At 39.5% G+C, this 24891-nt stretch overlaps 1 protein-coding gene across 1 annotated transcript in view; it reads left to right on the top strand.

Annotated features, from left to right (window-relative positions):
- SLCO5A1 (solute carrier organic anion transporter family member 5A1) overlaps positions 1–24891 on the top strand; it is a 75348-nt gene that overhangs the window by 11523 nt on the left and 38934 nt on the right. The window contains exon 5 of the mRNA XM_040586675.1: positions 22385–22517. Within this exon, the coding sequence (XP_040442609.1) occupies positions 22385–22517 (133 nt within the window). The remainder of the gene's footprint in view (positions 1–22384; positions 22518–24891) is intronic.

Here is a 24891-nt window from a genome sequence, read left to right as displayed (position 1 = left end):
CATGAGCAGAATACCCTGAGGATGCTGGTTAGGTGGGATTTTTCAGCTGAAGAAAAATGAGGAAAGGTGAAGGAGAAGGGGAGGTTTAGTGCCAGTGGCACAGGACTGGCGTTGCCTCTTCGGAGCCGTCCAGGGTGGTGGGGGGCAGAGGCAGAAGGGGCTCTGTGCCAGGGGATGCCAGCTTGGGCCAGTTCCAGGTGGAGTCCATGGAAAGGGATGAAGATGCTGCTCTAAGTGTCTGTAGAGTCCAGGAAAGCCCCTGGCAAGGCTGGGGAGTTTTGGAGAGAACAGAGAAGCTTTGCTACTGCCCATGCTTTTCTTCCCCCCAGCTCACTGTTTCCTGCTTTTGCCCAATGCCTCTCCATGCCGTTCATCGTTCCCTGCCATTTCAATAGCTGGAGTTTAAAAAATGGTAACAAAACACTTTGCCATTTCATGATTTTTTAATCAGAATTTACGTTTCCATTTGTTACTTCATCCCACTGAGTGAAAAAGAGGTTTAACAGGGTGTAACCTTCTGGAGTGCAAATAGCTTCAGTAATACCCCTCCCGTTTAAAAAAGGTAAAAATTTGCAGAAGACCACTGCTTAATATTAGAGACCGTAATGACTATAAACTTGATGGAAAATTTATATCAACTTGACTTAATACAGCTGTCTAGTGACAGATGTAGTGAGGCTGTCCCTAGGGAAATTTTATAATTGTAGGGAAATGCAGAAGACATGAACTTTTGAGTTTGCAGCCTGGTAGTGCCGATGCACACAAGTTCAGGCATTTATCTGGTAAGTTATATAACTGGCCTGGAACAGGAATTTCAGAAAACTATGTTTCTTCTGCTAAAAGCATAACTGAGGGAAGGAAGTGGCATTTTGGGGTTGTCTGAAACAAGTAGGTGTTAGTTTGTTACCACACCTGCATTGTGTTATTGGAGGAATATTAGTCCTGTTACACAACAAATGTAAAAAGGCTCTGAACTCAGCACTATATCACTGTAATGTAATGCCATGTTGTAAATAATTTTTTAAAAGCATAGCCGAGGACTGAATTGAAGCTTGAAGGAAGAGCTGTACTTTAAAGTTTCTAAGTAGCAATTGCACTCTTGATATGTGGAAACTGTATATTCATGGGCCTCAGTGACTGAATATTTTAATGGGACAGTGATTATAAAGGCAAAGATATAGCTGGTTGGTGTGAATTACTCTGACTGCAGACGCAAAGTAGGCAATACCGTATGTTTATTCCTATGGCTTCTCCAGAAGCTCTGGGAGAAGGAAGATGAGCACTTCTGAGTCAGTGCCCTCTGCATTTAGGAGTACCTCTGCGACTGAGCCTATGCATAAGTACAAAAAAAGACCTTTCCTCATTAGCTTTTGCTCCTTGCCTTACTTGATCCTTGTTAGCAATTGATTTTTGCTTAGATGTGGACATTTCTTGTGCTTATTGATTTTATGGGTAACTGTACTCGCTTTGGACACTCAGAAGCAAGTAGGACACAGCAAGTAGGGAGGCATTTTGCCTTGAAAGGCAAAATAGAAAGAGCGGGTAAGGCGACTGCACCTGTGCATTTGTGATAATTAAAAGAAAATCAGCCTTCTATGAGAAATGAGGTAAAACTGATTGACGAGTATTTGCCAGGCCAGCTAATGGGAAAGGAGTTGAAAAAAGCTTTAAACTTGGTGACTCAGAAACCTTGGGTACATATATGCCTTCTCAGCCTACAATAAGGATAAGAGATTCAATTTATCAGAGAAAAATAGAGGAGTATATGAACTAATATAATTTTAGGAGTTTGTACACTGATGTTGTTAGAGCAGCTATTACTCCTTCAGGTATGTAGTAGTATTTTAAGTATTTGGGTAAGTGAGCTATTTATGATCAGACAGTTCTATAATTAACTTCCTTTCATCCTTATTCCCCTCTTCATCCTACCCTGTATCCCCACACTCCAAATTTAGATCCCACAAAAAGACCTTACTGTGGGTCTGATGCAGTGCAGTACTTTCAAGAAAGCCCCATGTTTCAATTCTCAGAGTTGTACTCTGTATTTATACCTATGTTGAGTATTACAAAGGCTGAAGAAGGGGTCTGTCGTATGTGACTGGTCTCAGGGTATGTAAGAAATGACATCTCATTGTTTGCCCAAGTTGGCGTACTGAAATCCTATACTAACTACTGGGTCAAGGCTGACCGCTTCCGTGTAGGAGAAGATATAACTGGTCCAGACAGTGAGAGGACTGCTGAATGGTCATGGTAAAGAAGCTTGATAGCCATGAGGTTTATATTAGCAGATAGGCATCCTACACTATGAGCCAGCTGCTTTTAGTTTGAATTGTGCCTGACAGTAAAAAATGGTGTAGTGTATTAGGAATGTCGTGAATTTCCCTTGTGTAGTTTAATAAGATGCTCAGATCAGTTATTTTGTGGTCTGAGCATTAAGATTTCTCTGAAACACAACTGCTGGGCTAAGCAACTCTTCTAGTGCTGCATTAATCCCAATTTGCATGGCCTGTCCGGAAATATTAGAAGAATTAGTAGCATAGCATTAGGAGAGACAGTAGCATAACCCTTGTGACTGTGTCAGAGAGTCCCTGGATGCTCTTGGGACTCCTGTCTGTTGCTTTTCTACTGAATCAGGATAAGGAGTGTGAAGAGTAGTGTAGTTATTTTTGTATGCGGGTGACTGAAAAATACAACATTCTGCCCTTAATTTAGGCTGTATTGCACTCCTGTTAAATTGAAAACAAAAGACTTCTTGACTTTTTTGCTTCCCCCCATCATTTTATTGAGTAACAAAATGGTCGACCTCAGGGAACTGACAGCTGGTGGTTTTCTGATGTGGGGGATTTGACTTGAAGAATATATGTGTGGGTGTGATGATATGAGGCAGCCTTTTCATACAACCCCTTGGTGATGTGCTGTATGCTCTTGTTATACATAGTGCCAAAATAGACAGTAATCCTCTTACGTGGGATTGTGAAGCAAGTAATAATAGAGCACAAGTCAGTGCCATCAGTTCAGAGCTGTTTTTTTGATAAACATATTTGTCATTTGTATCTCCTAGATTCTTTAGTACTTCTTAATCTTTATATTAAGTCCTTCACTCCAGCTGCAAATGTTAATGTTTCACAATAGTAATGTCAGCTGCAGTCAAGACCTTTCTATTCATCTTTCTAATTGATGCACTTGCTTTAAAGAGGCCGCAGAGATTTTTAGTTGTATAATTCAACTCGTATCCTAATATGAAAAATTCAGATGAACAAAAATTGTAAGATCACTTAGTCTGCATAAAATGTTTCAATTGTCTTATGAGGCACCCTGAAAAGATCTGAAGCAATCAGAGTTACTATCTGCAGGCTGTTCATCCCATTTAGAAAACATGAAGTTGGCTGCTGTGCAGCAGGGCAGGCATGATGAGCGTGTGCTGGGGGAGAGAAGCAATTAGCTCTACAGCAAGTGCAGTCAGAACTGAAAGGAAGGTCTGGAGGCGTTTAATTAATACTAATGCTTTTGTGTTTATGAGAACCAGAGTCATGGTAGGTTACTGCTGTCTTGGTCTTGTGGTTCTCAAGTCTGGCATCTAATGAACATTAGATTTAGAGAAGATTTCCAGAAAAGTTAATAAATCACAGCTAACTATGGGACATTCACATTTTCCCTGAAGATACTGAGGTGCACTTGGTTTTGGATGGGAGCGGGATCCTATCTGTAAAGTTTTCATTTTTAAACAGATAACAAGTTCTCATGGGATTTTTGTACCAAATTTATTTAAGTAATCCGAAGTAATGAAAATGCATGTCGTTTGCTAAAACATTTTTCAAGTCACCAAACCAATTAGGAAAAAATAAAACAGGATTTCTTCTCCATTGTGAAAACAGTTTGGGCACAGGTATAATTTTTATTAATCTGAGTTTGATGACAAAAGTACTTTTGATAGAAGTTTATCCACCAGTGTATACTTATTTGCATAGCTTGAAATTTTGGCATGCATTTTTGCTCTTTAATTCTCAGTTCATACTATTCACTCCAACTGCCATTCATTCTTGGGTGCAAAATGCAAGTAATGTGCTATTTGGTTTGAAGACCACTCTGTGTAACTCTTCTTGCTCCTGTTTTCATCTAATACATTGTTCAAGACATATTTAGACAGCAGTAGGCTACAGAGGATTAATTTTTCCATTTTCTTCCACTGAGAATACCAGCTCCATGGCTTCAGGCTTAGCCGTTTTAACATTTTGTGAATGTTTCCCCGACGGGTTTCAGCAGTGTTTGTTAATAAAAGGATGATCTCTGTGATGATTTACTCTTTGTGCAGGAGCACTAATATAATCCAGTTTGAGTTGTACTTGTAATCACGGACAATTTGGATAACTGCAAGGGGCCATACACAAACTTGTCAGCTTTAGAAATCGCCTGTGTTTAGGTAACCCTGTGTCACCTCTTCTGATGGTTATCTGTACAAACAGCTTTATTCTTCCATTTGGGGAGCACCATCGCCACACTGCATTTAATATATTTTTGTATTGCACTGCTTGCATGTTACTACATATATTCAGATTTTGCAGGGATTGTGTGATTAAAGTATTCTTACTGCACTTTACTGTATGGTCCAAGAGTTACATGTCAAAGTAATTAGTCTGTAGTTTCTCCACTGGATTAGAATCACAACGTTTAATGATTTTTTTATGTCACAAGAAAAAAGCTGAACAGAAACATTTGGATTTTCCTATTTTGAATCGATTTTTAAGTATATAGCACTTCATTTCTTTAGTCATCTGGGACTCCCCAGCTGCATGTTGTTAATGCCGTGGTAATAGCTTACAGGTCTGGTAAATGAACATAAGGAGTTGAATTCTGCGTTATGGGCTTCTGAATACCCTTAATAGCACAGTTATGCTGTTAATATAATGCAAAAAAAATCAGCGAAACTTGAATTGGATCTGGAGGCCATTTTCCCTGAGGGCTGTTTTGTCAGCCAGTGTACTCTGTGTCAGCGTGTACTTCGTGTCAGCGTGGCGTGCCGCCTGGGTGGGGGGCTTCTGCCACACGGCTCCTGGCCCTTCGCGGTGGCTGTGTGCTGCTGCCGCTTCCCTGGCGCCGGGATCAAGGATTTTGTGACTGCAGCGTGGGTCAGACCTCCTGCTGCTCTGACACAGGACTCCTCACCACCGCTGGCAGGGCCGTGTTCGTCCCAGATCTGCTCTCTCCCGTAGCTTGCCCGCAGCTGCTGGCCCTGGTGGGAAGGCGGGAGGCAGCCGGGGAGCGGGGGGCTTGCAGGACCACCCAGGGCAGCAGCCTGCAGACACGCGGGTGAAACCGCACGTGGCGGCTGAGCCACAGGCTGCCCGGGGGCATTCCTCTGGTGGCCTGAAATGAGGCAGCTGCATCAAACACGAGTTTTTAGCAGCTCCTTGAAACTTCCACTCCTTGAGTCACAGGCTTTCTTGAATGAGGGGTGTTTAGCTGAATAGCTCATGTCTTTTTAGTATTTTGGAAGAGATGATTTTTCTTTAATATATTTGGAATGATGACATCCTCATTGCACATCTTTCAGTGGAGTATTTTCTCTGCGGGTTTTTTCCCTCTATTTTTGCCAATGTTTAAAGCTCCTGCACTATAGGTAGAAGTACATTATCCATTGATATGCTTCTTATATGCTTATAAATGCAATTTTTCAAGATAATGTTGTCACTAATAGTAACACATTACTCATTAATGTGGTGCTTGTGTAGAATAGCAACCAAATATAAAACCAATTTGGTTTTATGCAATATTGGATATGGAAAAATAGATGATAAAATGCTAAATGAAAAAAAAAATGATAGGGATTCATCAGCCCCCATGAAAGACGTGCTTCCTTTCTTTTTGTACTTTTTCTTTTCATACTCCCATACTCCTTCTGCAGTAGGAGTTTCTCTCCCAGCATCTTGCATAGATGAGCAGATGTCTCCCCAGGATGCTGCCAAACTCACCTTCTTCTCCCTTACCTCAAACATTTTGGTTTTGTTTCTGAAAACCAGAAGAGATTAAATGCATGCTGAAGTGTCTGCACTGTAAACTGCTTTCAGATGCTGTGATGATGAATCTGATGTAAAAAAAAAAAAAAGCAAACATGTAGAGTAACCTTTGAGATTGTGCTGTCCTTTCACAGAGTAGCATATAGGGAGATGGATGTCAGAACCTAATAAGGTATTTCTTTTGATTCCAGATTTATTATTGTCACAATGGAAGATAATAGAATTTTCATTTAAAAATTAATAAAATAGGAAGATAGAGAAAATACAGTAATGTATGACAGTTTTTAGAAATGGCAATAAGCGGAAGGAGGTGGGCCTGCAGAAGGTAAAAGTCCTGTAGCTGGTAAAGTTGGGTGAAGGCAGGACACCATCACACAGAAGTGCCAAAGGGAACCTCTGTAAAACCCCACCAGTGGGGAAGGGCTTGTTTTTCAGCCTGGCTTTTCTCTTTCCTCTCATAAACAAAGTTGATGGGTCTCTGCAGAGATCAGTATCTGCAGTGTCACAGGGCTGGCTGTAAGCATTTGTGTGAGTGCCTTTGGCTTGGTTATATTTTATTTGAAATGCAGGAGGGGGAACAGCTTCCATTCTTTAAAATTAAAACTTGATTGTCTGGCCTTCCTTTACATCTTTTCTAGCTACAGATATCTGAAGTTGTATGAGTGGAGTGATGAGAGCCTCAGCCTGAAGCACAGGAGAACCGTTCTATGGGTGATGGGCAGGAGGATCTCCAGGAAGGCTATGCAGTGGTGCCATACTGGTGGAGGACTTTGGAGAGAACATTAAGCAGATCAGTCAATAGTAATAACTACAATATTTTAGAATTGTTGCAAATGTTTGTTTCCTAGAACAAAATCTCTACAGAAATGAAAGCTTTCTGTTTTTTTTATTTTTTTTTTTAGTGGAATAAAGTATCAACGGTAAAGATGGTACATAAAATGTGTGACTCAGGTGAGCTTACTGAGTGACTAGGTGGTAAATAGTTGTTCCCCCAATCAGTGCTCCTACCTTCTACCTAAGAGTCTTCAGGATATTCCTGAAACTGGGCAATAAGGGGAGAAAGAGGTTTTTTAATTTTGTTTCTTCCTGTGACAATTTGAAGACATTTCAATTACATCTGTGGATTTTTTTTTTCTTCTGTATCACATCAATGTAAAGGAGAACATAGTGTGATCTAAGCTTTTTACTTTTTGTTGTCTTTTTTAGGCCTATGCATAACATTTATTTTTCAGTTCATCTCCTGAGCCAGTTCTTCTATGGTTGAAACATTGCATATTTTCTGTGATGATATGAAAACTAAAAGTAAAAAAAAAATAATAAGATGCTCTGTTAAAGAAAAGATTTTCTTTCTGAACACTTATCAAGGTACAGCTGAAATGAAGGGATGGATTCATAAAAGCAGCTAGGGACAGCAGCGTCTATCAGCTGAGGGCTAGATATCCTGAAGAGAAAAGCCTGGGGTGATACCTCTGAATTGTTCCTCCTCTGGGAAAGGACATGCGTGCTGTTAAGAGTTTTCTACACATTGTTTCACACGTGTGAAACTGAGAAGTAGTAACATTTTAGTTTGGTTATTCAGCTATATTTGCTAAGAACAACTGCCTGATTCTGCTGCCATATCTCTGCTGGTGGTGTCACTGCAGTGTTTTCATTTTTTCAGTTGGTAAGTTTTTCCCAACAGTTTTAGTGTTTGAAAAGCATAATGCTGTGTTACCATCATTTATCTGTTTTGAAAGAAACATTTGCCTGAGTTAGCAGATGGCAATTTAACTGTGCTTGATCCAGCAAGAGTCTTGGTTCTGTAAGTGTATCTCTAGCTCAGAAAATCTCTGCAAAGCACTTACAAAGCAGTGAGCAAAGCAGTGGTAGCTGTGCTGTTTGGGAGCACAAATGGAGCAGCTGTAATGTGTTTGACAAGGCTTTACGCAGTTTTGGGGGATTAGAATCAGCATCTAGACAAGGATGTGTCACTCCAGTATAATGTACAGTGACCTTGGTGATGCAATGGGTGAGCTACCTGGCTGAGGAGAGGAGGAAATTGTGGGAAGAGATGGCTCAAAGCTGAATTTACTCTGCAGTGTTTGATTCCTGTATTCTGTGTATGAGTGTTACCATGACATACTTTATAAAACAGCTGAAGAACAGCTGTATGAGGTTACAGTAGGTAAAGGTCTGTGTTTCTCAGAAGTTCTGCAAAGACCCTTTTTTAACATGTTGTTTTGTCTGACCACTCTGTGGCAAAAGTAGACTTGTAATCTTTGGATGTTTTTCAAAATTTATTATACATTTGCAATTTAGATTAGGAATAAGAATGTGTCAAATATAATTATCTGTGTAATAATATAAAAATATGGATCTAATTTATAGTAACATGTTATATTAACTTATAAATAATTTACATAACATTTTTAGTTCAAAGCAATGTGATAACTAGAGAGATTTTTGTTCTTAAGGCAAATGTTTTATTGCAGAAAGTGTTTTTATTTATGGAGTTTATTAGAAGCAAGTATGATTTAAACAACGATTGAAAAGGTAAGAGTTTTATTGCTAGGATTCTCACATTTGACTATTTTAACTTTCACATTACAACTTTAGTTTTACAACAGACAAAACTAAGGCTTACGCTGCATCTTCAGTATATGTGTTTAATAAATATTTGTGAGTGCTGTATTAAAACTCAATCTATACTGTCATACATTAATCTCAGGACAGTAGAGTTTGTTAAAATTACCAGTACAATGGATTACAATTGCAGTTAAATATAACAAGCAATACAGAAATGTATTGCATGCTTTATATTCATTCTTTGAAGGAGTACTAGATGTTTACATTTTTCGGTGATTAACGTTTTTACTCTTTGCCTATGAGCTGTGTGCTTCCACTCGCTCTGTTGGCAAGTCTTTCAGTATGAATCTGAAGATGTAGTTAAGGGTCCAGCAGTGTGTGAAGACTTCCCTCTTCTGTCACATGTTGTAAAAAACTCCCGTAAAGTGGAAAGATGTCAGATCAATTTTCATTAGATTTGGAAAAGCTCTGACAGCAGCAGAGACCACTGGTAACACTTGCAGTCATGGTTATTCCAAGCCACTCCAGTATCACTCTTTGAGGACCTCCCTGTCAATCTCTCTCTCTGTCTGTCAGAATAATTTAACAACTGAGGTTAAGATTTTCCAAGGAGCCTAAGGAGTCAAGGGATCTGTCTTTCAATGAATTTCAGTGGGACTTAGGGCTCAAGTTTAATTTTCTTTGCAAACATAAGCCTAAAGTTTCAACAAATAACTTGCTTGTGGTAAACTGATTGAAAGCTGTGATAGTTTGCAGATTGTGTACGTAAGTGTAATCTTTCAACTGAATCTTCCTAATGTAAATAACCAAAACCATGTTCCCTATGAGAAAGGATGCAAATGGACAAAGACACTAGAAAAAAAAAAGTAACTGAATTTCTTGAGTAAGCAAAACCTAAAGAATGAAATGTATTTTATTTTCATGGATACTTAATACCGTATTTCCTAAGCCTGGCTGAACGATTTCTATGTGTTCGGACCTCAGTACCAGCTCCCATTTTCCTGGGGTTTTGTTGCTCTTCGATGCTCTTGGAGTCAGCTTGGCAGAGAGGGATGCCCCAGGGTGGATCAGGAGAGCCTGGAGGTTCCCTGGCTGCTGCAGCCAGTACGAAAGCCTCTCATTCTGGGGCTATCCCTGGTAAATGCTCAATTGATACACCAGTGAAATATGTAAAGGGCGTGGGGCCAGCTCAGGTCCTTCCCTTACCCTGGGTAAGGACTTCGGAGATGTGTTAAGATGGCCAGGAAGGAAAGGTGAAGAGGTTTCTTGTCGCTTAGCATCCTTCTTTGCAAAGGATGATGTCTGTTTCTGCAAGACCTAGTGTGTTAGAGACAAGAAGAGAATTTGTGGGATAATTTCATGCTTTATTGGCCAGAAAGGACTGTTACGCTCATTCACTCTGACATCTGTGTTGAATCAGATTTCATTACAGTGTTATCCCTGTGCAAAGCTTTATGTATATAAAACCGTTTAGCTTAAAATGAACCACTCACAGTTACAGAGAGATTGCCATATCCTTAGGAATACAATATAGTTAATTATCCTGTTAAAAAAGTTACTGCTATGAAAGTGCCTAAAGTTGGATGAAAGTCATTTGTACATAGCCTCTAGGCACCACATTTTTCTTGTCTGTCTGCTAAATGTGAGAGCATCTTTTACTATTGGAGAATAACAATATGCTTAATAATCTGATAATCTAAGTAGTTGAGAAACAAAGCTGTCCAATCTAATTCTACTCACAGATGCGAGAAAGAAACAGAACAGTCTTTATTTAAAAAAATTGCAGACTAAGTAAAAGGTTATTGGCCAATTTTCCCCAAAACATGTCAGCTGAATTAATTAGCCAGTTGGTGAAAGTAACTATAGGTGATTTTCAGTTTTTGTAGATCAGCCATATATGGTGTTTTGAAATATGTTGAAAGTATATTATCTCTGTAATGTAAATAATTTGCTCTTGGAAATGCTGACTCTTCAAGTTAGTAATACTTCTATATTTTATTAACGTATTAACGTATTAGAGTGACTGGGAATGAGCTACAAATGGAGCCCTAGATCACTGTGACAATTTATATCTTAAATAGGAAGACAAATGTAATTACGATATTACCCTTAAGGAGAACCTTTTGTAAGAGTAATCACTTTTTCAGTGCTAAAGTTGGTGCTTAAACTATGCCATTTGCTAGCACTGGTTCTGATGATTTTGGTCTAGTGATTTATGATTCAATTAAGTCTTGATTTTTGGGATATATTGGTTAAATCTTTTTTCATGTAGAAAAAATGATTTATTTTTGGTAAGGTTGAAATACTTAACTTACAATGCATTATTTTGATCTTTATGTAGGAATACAAGTTAGCATGTAAAAAAATCCGTTATTTTTACTTTACATGTAGGCAAAACCAAATTAAACAAAACCAAACCATGTAAACCACATTACTTAATAATGTCAGACAAAAATATTTTCATAATTTTTGTGTGATTATTGACTTTGCAAGTCAGTATTTCACCTGTGAGGTGGATGTGCATTTCTTTGAGGACCCTAACTATAACTGTTAAGCAATCTTACGTATTTATAGAATCAGTTTGTTGCTAACAAATGGTGTCTGTGGTGGTTTTCTGTCCAAAGCAAAAATATGAATGAGTTTCCTTACTTTTGGTTTCTTGCAAAATTGTATTCCCCTCTTTTCTTCACGTCCCTTGGAGATCTCAATTTCTTTTCCTCTAAATTTTCATCTTTTCACATCAATTGATCTGTCAGGTTTAGCAGGGCCTTTCTAGGGATCAACAGCAGCAGCTCTGTGCTTCCGTGTCTTATTTCATGGGACTGTGTCAGGAGCACCAGGGTTGTATGGAAACAATTTGTTTCTCCATGGGGCACACATTAGCTCCTTAACCATGGAGAAGGAAGGAGGTGCTGGGCCATTTATTGCTGGCATTTCTCCAGAGGCTGGGATGTCTATTCAGGGTGTTAAATCCCAGGAACCCTTTAGTTCGGTGAATCCAAGTCAGGGCCTAGAGGCCTCCAGTGGTCCTGGTAGTTGGTGTGGCCACCAAGATGTACAGAAGTTTCTTCTGCTTTGCTGATACTAAGGCCATGTAATCCATGGTCAAGCATGTAATAGCCTGTGTTCCCTGCAAGACCTGTTATTTAGATAGCCACGTCATAAACCGATATTATCTGGACCTTGCTATCAAAGATCTGGCTAAGTACCATTTCCTTTTAGGTGGCTTTACTTCTCCTGCTGTAATTCTATCAGAAGTTGTGATTAGAACTGTTAAGAACATTTTGCTGTTGCATCAAAACAAAAAGCTTTTTTGTTGTGGGCATTGGTGGACAAGACAAGGGAAGTGTGTCATTTTCATCATCTATCTGCTGTTGATAGGAGACTGTGCTTGAACGGTGAAGAAATTAATTTTGGTGCTGCAGCAAAGAACTCTGCTGTCTCCAAGCAGAACATGGAGTTGAATGAACTCTCATGTCTATCTTATGATCCTTCTATGGAGACACAGAAAAGGAGAGAGAAACCAAAGCTCATTTCCTTGCCACGTCACCCCCCCCCCCCCCGAAACAAACATTTCAGCATAATTCCAATTTTGTGAATATGCCCAAACAATATTTGTTCCTGTGAGAATAAAGAGCAAATTTTGAAACTTTGGAGGTTTTCATAAAATGGTGATGTTGTCCTGTAGCCAAAATAAATAGCCTCTGCTATTTATAACTTACACATGGATAGAAATGTTTTTCAGATTCTTTGACCTGTAATAATATTTTCAGTGTGGTTTCAGATATGACTATATGGCTCTGCATTTCCCTTTGCCAATTGTTATTTTTGTTAAGGCTATTGCAGCTTTCACCCTTTTTGAACATATTAAAATAACTTCCTTAGCAACACATTAAATGTTAATAAAACTAACAGGGTAATCAACAAACTACTGGAATAATGTGCTTTTGCTTACAGGCAGATTTTCAGTCAGATATGAGTAATGAACTGTAATTCCTGTTGTTTTGGCTGAAAGATGAAAATGTAAGTGCAATTTACAAAGAAAACAAGAAGAAATGCTATTTGGTTTGCCCTTCTTTGCAACCTATTAGCGAGAGGTAGTCAAGGGAAAAATGATGACCAGCTTTTTCAATAATTAACCTGTGCCTCCTAGGCAGAAACCAATTTTTGAAAGGAAATTAATTCTGAGAGGATATGATTGAAATAATTTCCCCTTTACTTCTTTGTTCTGTTGACTTGCTGATGGGACAAAGGGAAAGTGAATATATATAGAAATTTGACTGTCAGCACCTAACCTTCTCTTTCAGCTGAGATATTTGGTCTATCTCCATTTCTTCCTCACAGTTTCTCTCCTGGGCACATAGTGTCTGGTCTTGATTAATGATGAAGTATGCAAAAACGTGTGTCAAACCTGCCTCTGAAAATCATAGTCACGTGGGCCATTACCTGGTTTGTGCACAGTAACCATCAAAGCCCAGATCCATAGATGTTAGGTGTCACAGCTTTATCCAAACTATCAAGCTGCAACAAGGTCTTTTACCATCTCACACCAGCATACTCTTCACTCCAGTCCCTCTGCTGCCTTCTCCTGGTCTCACCTCATCCAGGGTGTGTGTTCTCTCTCCTCTTGCTTCTTCCTCGGCTGCTCCCTCTTCATTGGCTCTAAACCACTTAACAGAACCAGCCACACCTGCCCCTTATCTACATCGACCAACCCGCAGCCCCTGAAGCCAGCCCACAGCTGTATGTTATCAATGATAATTTAACCCAGCTTCATTCTTCTACAGTTAGGTATGTAATTTTGCTAAGAGATTGGTACTTATATCTGGTTGTTGCCATGGTGCATGTTGGCATCTTCTTAACATCTGGTCCTGTGCCTGATAAATCTCACCAGGCTGCTCCCTGCTTTTCCTCCGGGAGTGGGTGCATTCTCCCAACTTAAATAAATGAGAGGGCCTGAATGATGCGTTACTGTCTGCTTATATTGTTAGACTACCTGAACATGATATAAAACTAGGACAGATACAAATATTCTTCAGGCTAGGTTCTGCTGGTTTTGTAGCTGCGGTCCTGGGCTTTCTCGTTGCAATTTTTAATTCATGGGACTTAAAAATACTTTAGTCTTTTTCCTTCATTTGCTTATTCATGGTTTACCTGGTGAGGTCTGCTTGCAGGCCAAATTTCAGCTTTCACAGCTTGATATTTTTCAGCTATGGTAACCTAATAAAAGGGGAATGAGATGCAAATGAATAGCCCAGCCTCACTCTAGTTTAGTTAGAAGTAATACTAAAGAAATGGAAACTAGTTTTAAGAAGTTGAGATTAACTGAGTCTGTAAGCACATGCCTGGGGATAGTCGCTAATGAAAATTAAATGTGTATGCTTAGCCTCAACTGCCAAACCATTAAAAAAAACAAAGCCAAGCAATTAAAAGGGATAGATGAGTTATTCCCATTTGACGTGACTTAATGGAAAGAATGACTGTGAGTCAAGAGGCTGCTCCAGTATCTCTTGAAGACAGCCAACAGCTTCAATGTCCTGTTACTAAGAACATCACTGAGTAATAGGACAGAAGTGCCAAATCCTGCCTGCCTCTTGAGAGTAGCCCCGCTAACTTTTCCTGCTAATGCAAATGATAAATTCACTACTGTGGATTTAGCTTTCAGTGTCTGAATGAATGGGAAATAAGGCAATCAAGTTATCTAACTAGCTGTTTCTTGGATTTGGGCTGTTAAAGGTTTTTAGAATAATTTGAAGTAGTAGTTTACTTAGTATTTAGGTTAGCAGTTATATAAAATAGATAATTTTCTGTATAGAAATGAACGTTACTTTTCTGACGTTTCATTGAAGGTAACTTTGGGATGCTGACAGATCAAGAACTCAGAAGGGACTGAGGAGTCACTCAGTAGGTATTTACATGAATGGTCAATGTCTCTGCCTAGTTCCTTAGTTTAAGGTATTCACAAAAGAAAACTTGTTTAAGAAACATGCTCTTTTGAAAAATCAGGGTTTGGGAACTCACAGCTTGTGATCTTCTTGGGACACGTCTTATATTTATAATGCAACATACTAATAGAAACTTGAAAAACTTGAAGGTAAAATATGGAGGTCTGTTGAGAACTGATTTCCAGAAAATAACAGCCAAGAGCGAAGTTTTGCCTTCTAATGAATCTTTGGACATTCTCACTGTGTTCAGCACAAGTAGTGTGTGCATCTGTCTGAGAGCTAAATTTCAGTAGCAGCACATTTCCAAATCAAAATTCCCTACGTGTGGAAAAACACCTTGGAGGTTTAAGACATTTTTGATTGCTCTCTTATTCATGCATTTAAGTAGTTGTTGACACTTCCATTTTTTTCAAAAAAAATCCCCATGGTTTAGGGGACCAGTGCCTCTTAGTCCATGGAAAGAATGTCAGAGCATCTTTGTTTTCAGTTTAGGCTCTGATCATGCAAGTATAGGCAAGCTTATTTATCTTCAGTCACGCAAACCATTCATATCAGTGGGGACTTTCCATATGCTTAGTCAGAAATAGCTGTATGTGCTTTTGGAATACCATCACCAGAAGATTCTTGCCTTAGAATTGGTTTAAGAAGTGATAAAGCTGATAAAGCCTGATTTGTTTAATAATCCGATCTAAGAATTTCGTCATGCACGGTGTCTAAATTCAGTTAACCACACTGATACAGAAACTGAATGCAGAGATTGCAGCTGTTTTCACTAAACTTTGTGTCTTTCATATTTACTCACTAACCACAAGCCATGCTTGGTAATATTATCAGCAAATGTTTATTTATAGGTGAATCTAAAAAGAGGAAGGACAGATTTTGGAGGAAAAAAACAAGTAATACTTGTGTTTCCAAACATACCAGTTGTGTCTAAAGAATGGGACAGTCTCTAGTTGTTCCTTTTTGTTTCTGCTTCCACCATTCTCAGGTTTTAGGAATAAAGAAATAAAGACTCCATTTTAAGCACTGGAGTAGCTTTTCTTGCAGCAGTCTTTTCTTAAGCCGAATGTCTCTAAGGCTGAAATAACATGGTATAAGTGCAAGCCTTTCTTCTTTGATATTTTCAGTGTTTTCAGCATAGCCAACTTTATAGGCACAGCATAGCAAGTGACTTAGAGTAGCATTGCAGTGACAGTGTATATGAGAGGTACACTTTGGGATAGGCAGCCTATTTTTGCTTGTTTTGTTTGGGTTTATTTTCCTGGTTTTTTTTTTGGTGATGTTAGAATTGGATCCTGTGAAAATGATCGTTAACGTTTTAGAATATGGCCACAAAGGGAAAATACAAAGCATAAAGCAGCTTTGCTGTTTAAGCTGGGGAATGGTATCTGTTTTGATGCAAATGATATGTAATATCATCTGTATTGGCAGATCATGTAATAAATCTGTAAGAGAAAAGTGAAAATGTAATGCTTTTCATCTCGCATTGAGAAGTCGCTGGACATACTTGTGTTTAATGTGACTTTCAGCATTTTTAAATGGAGTGGTAAGCTAGACCATTTTAGTTTGCATGGTAGGCATGTAAAATTATGCTTTAATTATGCTTCTTTAAAAATTTGTCTCTTAGATCTGTGGAATCTGCTTGTGAAAATATTGACAAATGTATTCTATATAAAGATCAAGGGAGGCTACTGGAGTAGTTTTGCTGCTTTGTTTATTGTTTTGAGTCAAGCACTGGATCTGAGAGACTTTTTAAAGTCATGGTAACACTAATACATTTTGAAAGGAAGTGATTTAAAGATTTGAACTGTACATTATTATCTGAACTGCAATAATGCCTAAAGCATTGTTTTTTCCTGAGCAAATAACCACATTAAAGAAAAAACCCTAAAGCATGTATAGATAGGCTTGGTTGTGTGTGCATGAAGAAAAGAAGGAAGTGAACTGATTTCCTGACCTAAAAGCTTTTGAGAAGTCTGCTTGGCTTCTGCTTACAACTCCTCTCAGTTTTGTGTCCTCAGCCTCAACAGAATGGTTAAACCTTATTTTTTGGGGGGTAGCTTCTCTGTGGGTGAATTTAGACAGTATGAGGTAAATACACCTTTATGAATGGGAGCAATGTTTCTTTGAAAGCTGCCTTATGCCTGTCCATTGCTACCCCATCACAGTGCTGGGACATGAGAGGAACAGGGGAGAGCTGAGACATGTTCCCCACTGAAACCTCTGCCTGTCAGCTTTGTTCTGTGGGGAAATCAAAACCTGCTATATACCCTAGAGAAATACCCAGCTGCTTATTCTCCAGTGATAGCGTAGCTCAGCTTCCCAAGGAAATGTTCTGTCATTAGGACTAGAGAGGATGCTAAGGTACCATAGTATGGTTATATTTCTTTTGCTTGCAAAATCTCAGGTGGGAACTCTGTGGCTACATTTCCACCCCCCACCCCCCACCCCCACCCCCCCCGCACCCCCCCTGCCCCCGTAGTTCTCTAAACTTCCTCACACATAGAGACACAGTCAGGATCATATATGAAGTTCATCTTGCCATTTCTGTTAAAGCTCACTCCTCAGGTTGTAGGCAAGTAACCTATAAACACAGGACATTTATTGCAAATTCACATGAATGTTTTCTTTTTTTGTTGTTTTCATTCTCCCTTGTGCTGTTCTTTCAGAATGAGTGTTGTTCAGCAGGTAGGACACTGAGTTATTGCTTTGATGAAGTAAATTATTCTCCTGGACTTCCCACTCTAATCCATGACTGTGGGGGATTAATTTTGTCTTTTGTATCTCTTTCCCAATCAATAACCTCATGTTAATGACAATAAAGTTTTTGGAGTAAAAATCTGAAACCTACAGACAGAAAACAATTATATTTCTATGTCACTAAAAAATGTCCTGCAAAATCTACTAAAATCACCATACTACTTTGACAGGAAAAAATATGCATATGTGCATATGTATATATGTATATATTTATATATACACAGATACACACACACCCCCCGCTCCAGAATGCATACTGTAGCTTTTGCAGGATTTTGCAAATTCTAAACTTCCATTGAAAATAGAATAAAGGTAAAATTCTGCTTGCCTGACACATGTATGAAATGAACAGTTGTACTATGGTGATGTGCTGCCAAGATTTGAACAATGGAGTCTTTCAGAAGTGCTCCTCCTCATCCAGTGATAGACTGTGTGTGGTGACATGTGTGTGCACACAGAGGAGATGAGAGGGACTGAGCAATACATGCCTTTGTTTTTACTTTTTAAACCAAAGTGGATTTTTCAGAACCCAGAAGCCAGACAGGCTGTTGTAGCCCACTAATGTTGTGTACTTTCTGTTCATCTAGGCACAATATGATGTTTGAGGCTTTAATTGGTGCTAACATCACTAATATAAAAAGGCACAGTTGGAGGATTAATGTATGCATTTGAGGATGCCATAGGGACATCCCACATGCAAAACGTATTGCAGTTGTGATTTGATAGGATTAGAGGAGGAAAAGGACATTCAAAGTATTTTTATGACCTCTGTCTCTGTGTATTTTTATAGTGTGTGTAGATTAAAAAAAATTATTTGGCAATGAAGTTATTTCATGCATCTGACAGGGATTTTTGGACCCATAGAGGATTCAGTCATATTGTAGTCATAGAGACTTTGCTGCAGTAGGCTCTGTGTAAAACTTAGTTCTGTTGAAGAAGAATCTCCCATGAATGGAAGCAATAGACAATACTATCATTTTGTCAAATGTTGTCAAAATGGCAGCATTCATTGCAACCTGTCCCAGGATAAACTTTTCAGCGGAGAAGAATGACATTGGTTAATCTTACTTCACTTTGGTAAGTAAATTCCATGTGCAATTCAGTTACTGTTGCTTGGACTCCCTTTCTTTCTCCTATCCAACATCTTTGCCGTGATGGACATTTGTGGCTAAGCCTGGCTATCTATAGCCAGCTGCAGTTTCAGAACTGGACAGCCTTGCCAGTGTGATGTTGTGCCTGAGATAATGTGCCATACTGAGGACATACTCAGTGAGGCAGAGAAGCTCCTCAGGTACAAAACTTCAAAGGAATTAAAATAACCATGGCTGGATATCAGGGGGGCAAATGGGCACTTAACTAACTGCGTCCAAACCATTATATATTTACTTATGTACAGTCTATGTCAGAGGTAGGACTACAGTCTGAAAGACCGGGTTTGGGAGGGCTGGGAAAGGCGGTCCCTCATCACTGAAGAGAAGGTGCACCCAGAGGAAGAGGTCTGTTTGCTAATGCAGGTTCCTCCCCACAACACTGAGTTCTTCAAAGGAAAGGGAAGCTTTAAAAAATTTGCAGTCTTTGGTCTCTGAAATTGTCTTGTTTAAATGTCATGTAGTTTTAGTAGACTAACCTTTGGTTTGAAGACTCAAGATCCTACATCACAGCAGCAGCAAGCTTTGACAATCTTCTGGGGAAAAACTTTTGCAAGGTGTGGTATGAGTTGTTTGTGTTGAATGTCATGAGCAGTTCTCAGATGGCCCTAGTTCAGCTAGGAGTGGGTGACCTGTAGATGCTCTTTCCTAGAGAGACCCAAATTTCCAGAGAAGTGTGCTCAGTGACTTGCCAGTGTTGAATATGCATGGCTAATGCAGTAAGCCTGAGTGGCAAAATGTTTCATTTCAGTGAAAACCAATCAGAAAAGAATCAGATGAATGTTGTAGCCCATATGTCTATATTAACAATATTTTCCTCATCTTATCTTCTGAAGATGGTTTATTGTTTGGGGTAGACCTGTAACTTGTAGAATGTACATGATCTCTATTTTATCATGGGAAAGGAGATATTACTGTTATTGTATAGTATGGTTTTTTATGACTTAAGAAATATTGAAGGCAACTTGAAAATCTAAGCACCAATCAAGGTTATGGCTAGGAGGTTAAAAGACAAATCCTGGATTTCCTAAAGTGCAATTTAAAAAAACATCTGGATTATCATGTGGCCTGCCTCTGCATCACAGTACTTCAGCATATCCCCTGACAAAAATGTTTGTTACTTCTGTTGCTGAAACTTCTCAGCTGTTGCATCAGTGCAGCTCCCTAGATCAAGATCCTAGATCATGGCCCAAGGAGGGAAGACCAAAAAGAGCTAGCTGAAATGCCAAGCAGGGGGCTGAAAGGAAGGTGCTCCTGCATCATCTACATGTTTCAGAACCTTTTTCATCCAGTCACCCAGAAGCTGGTAACCTTCTGACCTGAGCAGAAATAATTATGGAACAGTTCTCCATATAATTTTTTATTTGTAAAATGGGTTCAGTTTTGATGACCCCCTGGTTGAATCTGTTTCCAGTTTAGTTTCCTTTCGATATCATCCAGTCTTGGTGGCATGTTTGGGAATCAGGAACCTCTTGATTCCTGGACATTGGCATGCATAGTTGTGAGGGCTGTGACCAGAATTTCAAGGGTCCAGGACCCTGGAGCAACCTGCCAGGGTGACTCTTGGAGGTGGCTCTCTCTTCACTGCCACAGCCAGATTTTTTCAAGAACCTTATTTTGAAGTTTCAAAATCTTTTACTTGCCATGCTCTGTCTTCAGTCCTATTTGGAAGTCCAAATCGGTTTATGGCGCTTGGTGTCTGATTTGTGATAGTGGCCGTTCTAAGTGCTGAGGAGAATGCTGCAGAGCGTCTTAAAATGGCAATTGCAGAGCTTGTCTGCTTGCAGGTTTCCTCCTGCCCTGGACCAGGCATATAGGGGCTCTCTGTTTTCTGAAAAATCCAGGATGTTACATGTTGTCTGCAGGTTATATTAAAAAAAAAAATTGAAGTCTGAAGAGCATACAGTAATTTTACAATATTTTTGAAATTGTCGACAGAATTCCCCCTCTAATGGAACACAGTACACACTGCTATTTTTATCTTTACTGTACATATTTCTGCTTACAAAGAAAACCCTTTGAACTTACCAGGTGTACAAAATACACTGTCTGGGTAGTGCTTCTAAGCCTAAGCAGTTGCTGCATTTTCCCTGTTTCAGTGGTGGAACTGAAGCTGAATGCATGCAGCATAAGTATTTTTTCTGAATACTGAAATGAATGGATTAGGTCACTCTTTTACTCCCTTTGTGTTTCTGCTGTAAACTTCGTAGAGATCTGAGTTTGCTGTAGTTGTTTGAATCAATTTTCCAAGCAAATACTTGTAGAACAAACTTCATCATACTGGATGGAGGTTGGTTGTTGTGGTTCCACACCCCCCCCCCCCCCCCCCCCATCCTCGGAACATGGATTTTGCAAATAACAGTTACAGTGGGATTTATCTAACCACTTTTACTGCTAAGGAGCAGAGTTACAATGTTTGATGGAGCATTTTAGTCATACAGAGAATTGTTTACAATCAGTCCAGAAAGGAACATGGCTGGAATAAATTTAAATAGTGAACACAGTTCTGGAAACCGTTGTGCAAAAAGACTTCGAGAAATCTAAGTATTTGAAACTGCAGTTTCATAAAAACTAAAAGTGTGTTTAAGAAAAAGTAACTTAAGAGTGATAAATCTGTTTAATCAGTTTGTAGTCTGGAAGCAATTTTTCCTACAAGCAGTTTACCTTTTTTGCTAGCTTCTGTGATTTTTTCCCTTGAAATATAGTTCTCAGGTAGCAGCCCCTTTTTACTCATGAGAATGTTCTTTTTCTTCTTTCTCTTAATTCAAAACATAAGATGAACATGTACAAGTTACTTTGGTCGAATTGGGCAGATTTAGTGATTTTTTTTTTTTTTTGCTTATTTTGACTGTGAGATATAGAATCATAGAATCACGGAATGGTCTTGGTTGGAAGGGTTGTCTAGTTCCAACCCCCCTGCCATGGGCAGGGACACCTTCCACCAGACCAGGTTGCTCAAAGCCCCATCCAGCCTGGCCTTGAACACCTCCAGGGATGGGGCATTCACAGCTTCTCTGGGTAACATGTTCTGGTGGCTCACCACACTCACAGTAATGAATTTCTTCTTAATATCTAATGTAAATCTTCCCTCTTTCAATTTAAAGCCATTAGCCCCAACACTTGTAAAATGTCCCTCTCCAGCTTTCTTATAAGCCCCCTTTAGGTACTGGAAGGCTGCTATGAGGTCCCCCTGGAGCCTTCATTTCTCCAGGCTGAAAACTCCAACTCTCTCAGCCTGGCTTCACAGGAGAGGTGCTCCAGCCCTCTGATTTTCTTCATGGCCCTCCTCTGGACTCTCTTTCAAAATAGAATTTAAATTTTAATATTAAAAGATCAAATGTTCTGAATAAGGCAGGAGTCTTGCAGGAAATATGGTATATGTGGTCTGGTGGTGTCAGTATGTACAACAGGGGCAAGTCCACGCAGTCTACACAGAAAAAAACATAATTCTGTCAATCTCTAAAATAGGAATATTATTTTCTTAACTTTGATTGTTTTTTCAAACTCAGTTTTAGTCTGATGGTAACTATGTTGGAATGTTGTTCTTTTTCTTTTGTTTCTTACACAGTTTTTATCCTTTGTTTTTTCTGTTTGCTTACCATTAACTGTATTTTTTCTATTTATGTATTAAACTTTGTTTTGATTGAAATGAAACATTACCAAATATGAAAAATACTGTCAAAGTCAAGTATGCTTTACATCCAAAATACCAAAGCAGTGTACGCTTTGGTCCATAATTTGACAGAAAATGTAGAGAAAGGCAGTAATTTTCTTATCAATATGTTACTTATGCAGAAGTTGCTGCCTTTGAAGGTTGCAAAAAGGGGCTCTGAAGGTTTTAGGTTACAAAACTCCCTGCTTGAAGAAGGGTCTTTTACTTTTGTTTTACATGTAAATAGCTAATGAAACATTTGTTTTATTGATGAATGACCCTGACCTTTTATTTCCTCAGCCATCATGTACGTAATGGGAGCACTCGGTCCTGCAGCTGGATACTTGCTAGGAGGACTTCTTATTGGTTTCTATGTTGATCCTAGGACAACCGTTTATATTGACCAGAGTGATCCCCGATTCATTGGAAACTGGTAAGGATCAAGCGTTTTTCAAAACTACTCTCTAAATTGCCAGTAGGGAGCTGAGACAGGTGGGGAAATCACAACCCTTGAGGGCTTCTTTAAGACTGTAGAAGGAGGCCAAGGAAGAGGAGGTTTCTGTTGATGACTGCACAGTAGCCTCTGTCAGAGAAGAAACAGAAGCGCACGGGCATATGGTGTGGAAAACTCCCTACTTCGTGCTGCTGCAGGACTGTCTCCTCTGTCCACTGTGGGTGTGTTCAGCACAGGGATGGCAGGACAGGGTATTGGTATTGCAGGAGGCTATAAAGGATCACTGCTGCCCAGGGCCAAGCCCTTCTTCCTGGAAGGTGGATTAATCCCTTCTTTGGTTTTTCAGAGCAGGCAGCATCAAATGCTGAGCTCTACTGCCCAGATGAGAAACAGTAGACTTCATTTACCCTGGTCCAGGAGAAGGAGATAGGATGGGGTCAGAACGTGGCCTTTCCTGTCTTGTTTCTCAGGGTGATGGCTTGTGTTTAGGCAGCAGATGTTGTAAACAGTCACATTATTCTGTAGTAAATAGTAGGCTTCCAGCAGCACTGAGATGTAACAGCCAGAATTGCTAGCTGATGTCTTCGGGCAGCCTTTGAGATGTGGCCTCCTTGGAGATTTCTCTTTGAGGAAGCGGGTCTTGAGGAGGCTTTAACTGTTTTTCTCACATAATTCATGAATCTGCCAGAAAAAAATCAAATTAATTATCCCAGGAGGAGACCTCTACTCTGTTGGAGTAGCGTGCAGTGTCAGTTCTCATGCACTGGGTTAGTGTTTGTCACTGCACCATTGCAGTCAGACCTACCTGTTTCTGTTCATCCTGTGGTGATCTCTCGTGACAGTTTGATGTGAAAAATACTTTATTCGGAGCGTTCTTAAACCTTTGAAGATTTATTCCCGCCTTATTTGTCTTACTTAGTCCAAAAGCATTGCTGCACAGGACTGTCTAGCTGAATTTTCAGCAAAAGAAAGGCAAACCTGAGTGCTCCATCAACATTTGACCTTGGGGTTAATGACTCTATGCTCTCATGTATATACTGACTTACCTCACAGGAAAGATTTGTCCTGTGAATGTGCTGCAATGTAAAAAAAGCGCTTTGACTATTCTTGAATAAAAAATCTGAAATCGAAGCAAAATATTATACATTCTTTGTAAAACTCTTATGTTTCATGTGTTTTTAAGGACATTTCAGAACCGGTAATCAGCATCTGATCAGTACCTTTCAACAGAAATAGAGAACAGCCCATAAATACATTTGTTAATTGAAGTCAATGGGGTTATACAAATCTGAAGTAAGCTTTTGACTTTATAATGCAACCACTGAGATGACTGCCTTATCATGTGGGCATACCTGTGTGAGATTTAACTTGAACAGCTCTGGTGGAGGTAAAATAACCAAAGCAGTGTGGACATACCAGTTTGCTGCTTCTCAGGCCGTTTAAGCCAGGCTCTGCCACCGCAGATGGCCACTACTGGTTGTTTAAAGCTAGCTTGGATATACGAGCAATGTTGTCATAGCCAAATGTGTAAGTTAAGACTGGGCAAAAAAATGCCTGTCCTTGCTCATGAATTACAAGTTTAACTACCCTTCCTCAAAAGAGAGGGTGGCAGGGATGAATGCCCAGTGACAGGGATAGATTCCCGGCATCTTGTGGGGACGGTGTAACCAGTGAGCTCCATGGCAAAAATGGTGAGAAGTCACCTATTATGACCATTTCTGTGGGCAGGCTTTGAGAACATCTACTGTGCCAGGCCTTGCAGGCAGTACAGGGAAAAAAGCCTAGTTTGTGCATTCAGAAGATTTTATGTCAAATTGCTAAATAGATTTTATATATCTTCAAGGGTAAATGTCACCTGAAATGAGTATCTTGGTGATTTCAACTTTGCACAGGGGTGCCAGCACAGGTGATGTAAAAATGACTATAAAGCAAGGGCAGGAAATCAGCTGTCATAGGATCTCAGCAGGCGAGTCATATTCTAGTCAGCATATTACTCTGTCATTTTTGGCTGTCTCCATTTTTTCTGTCTTAAATTTCTAAAGTATCCCCTGCTGCCAGATCTCTGGTAGTATGTTTCACAATCTGTGGTGGCCTGTCATAAAAGTTTGGTGCTGTTCACAGTATCTGCACCTCATTCTTTTTTCTCTTTCTGAAGCTTTGTGAATCCATTAAAATGAAGACTCCCATGGTGTGAGGACTGATCCTTTGTCCCTTGCTACTCACTGACTGCTCAGTTGCAGAGAACTCTGGAAGTATAGACTTTCATTCCACTGAAATCTATTTTCTGGGACCATGACATTTTCTCCTTGCAGGGAAGTGCTGCGTAGCCAAGTTTATTTTTATTTATGTAATT

The sequence above is a fragment of the Falco naumanni genome, chromosome 3 (assembly GCF_017639655.2).
Source record: "Falco naumanni isolate bFalNau1 chromosome 3, bFalNau1.pat, whole genome shotgun sequence".
NCBI lineage: Eukaryota > Metazoa > Chordata > Aves > Falconiformes > Falconidae > Falco > Falco naumanni.
This window is presented reverse-complemented; position numbering and strand designations above follow the sequence as displayed.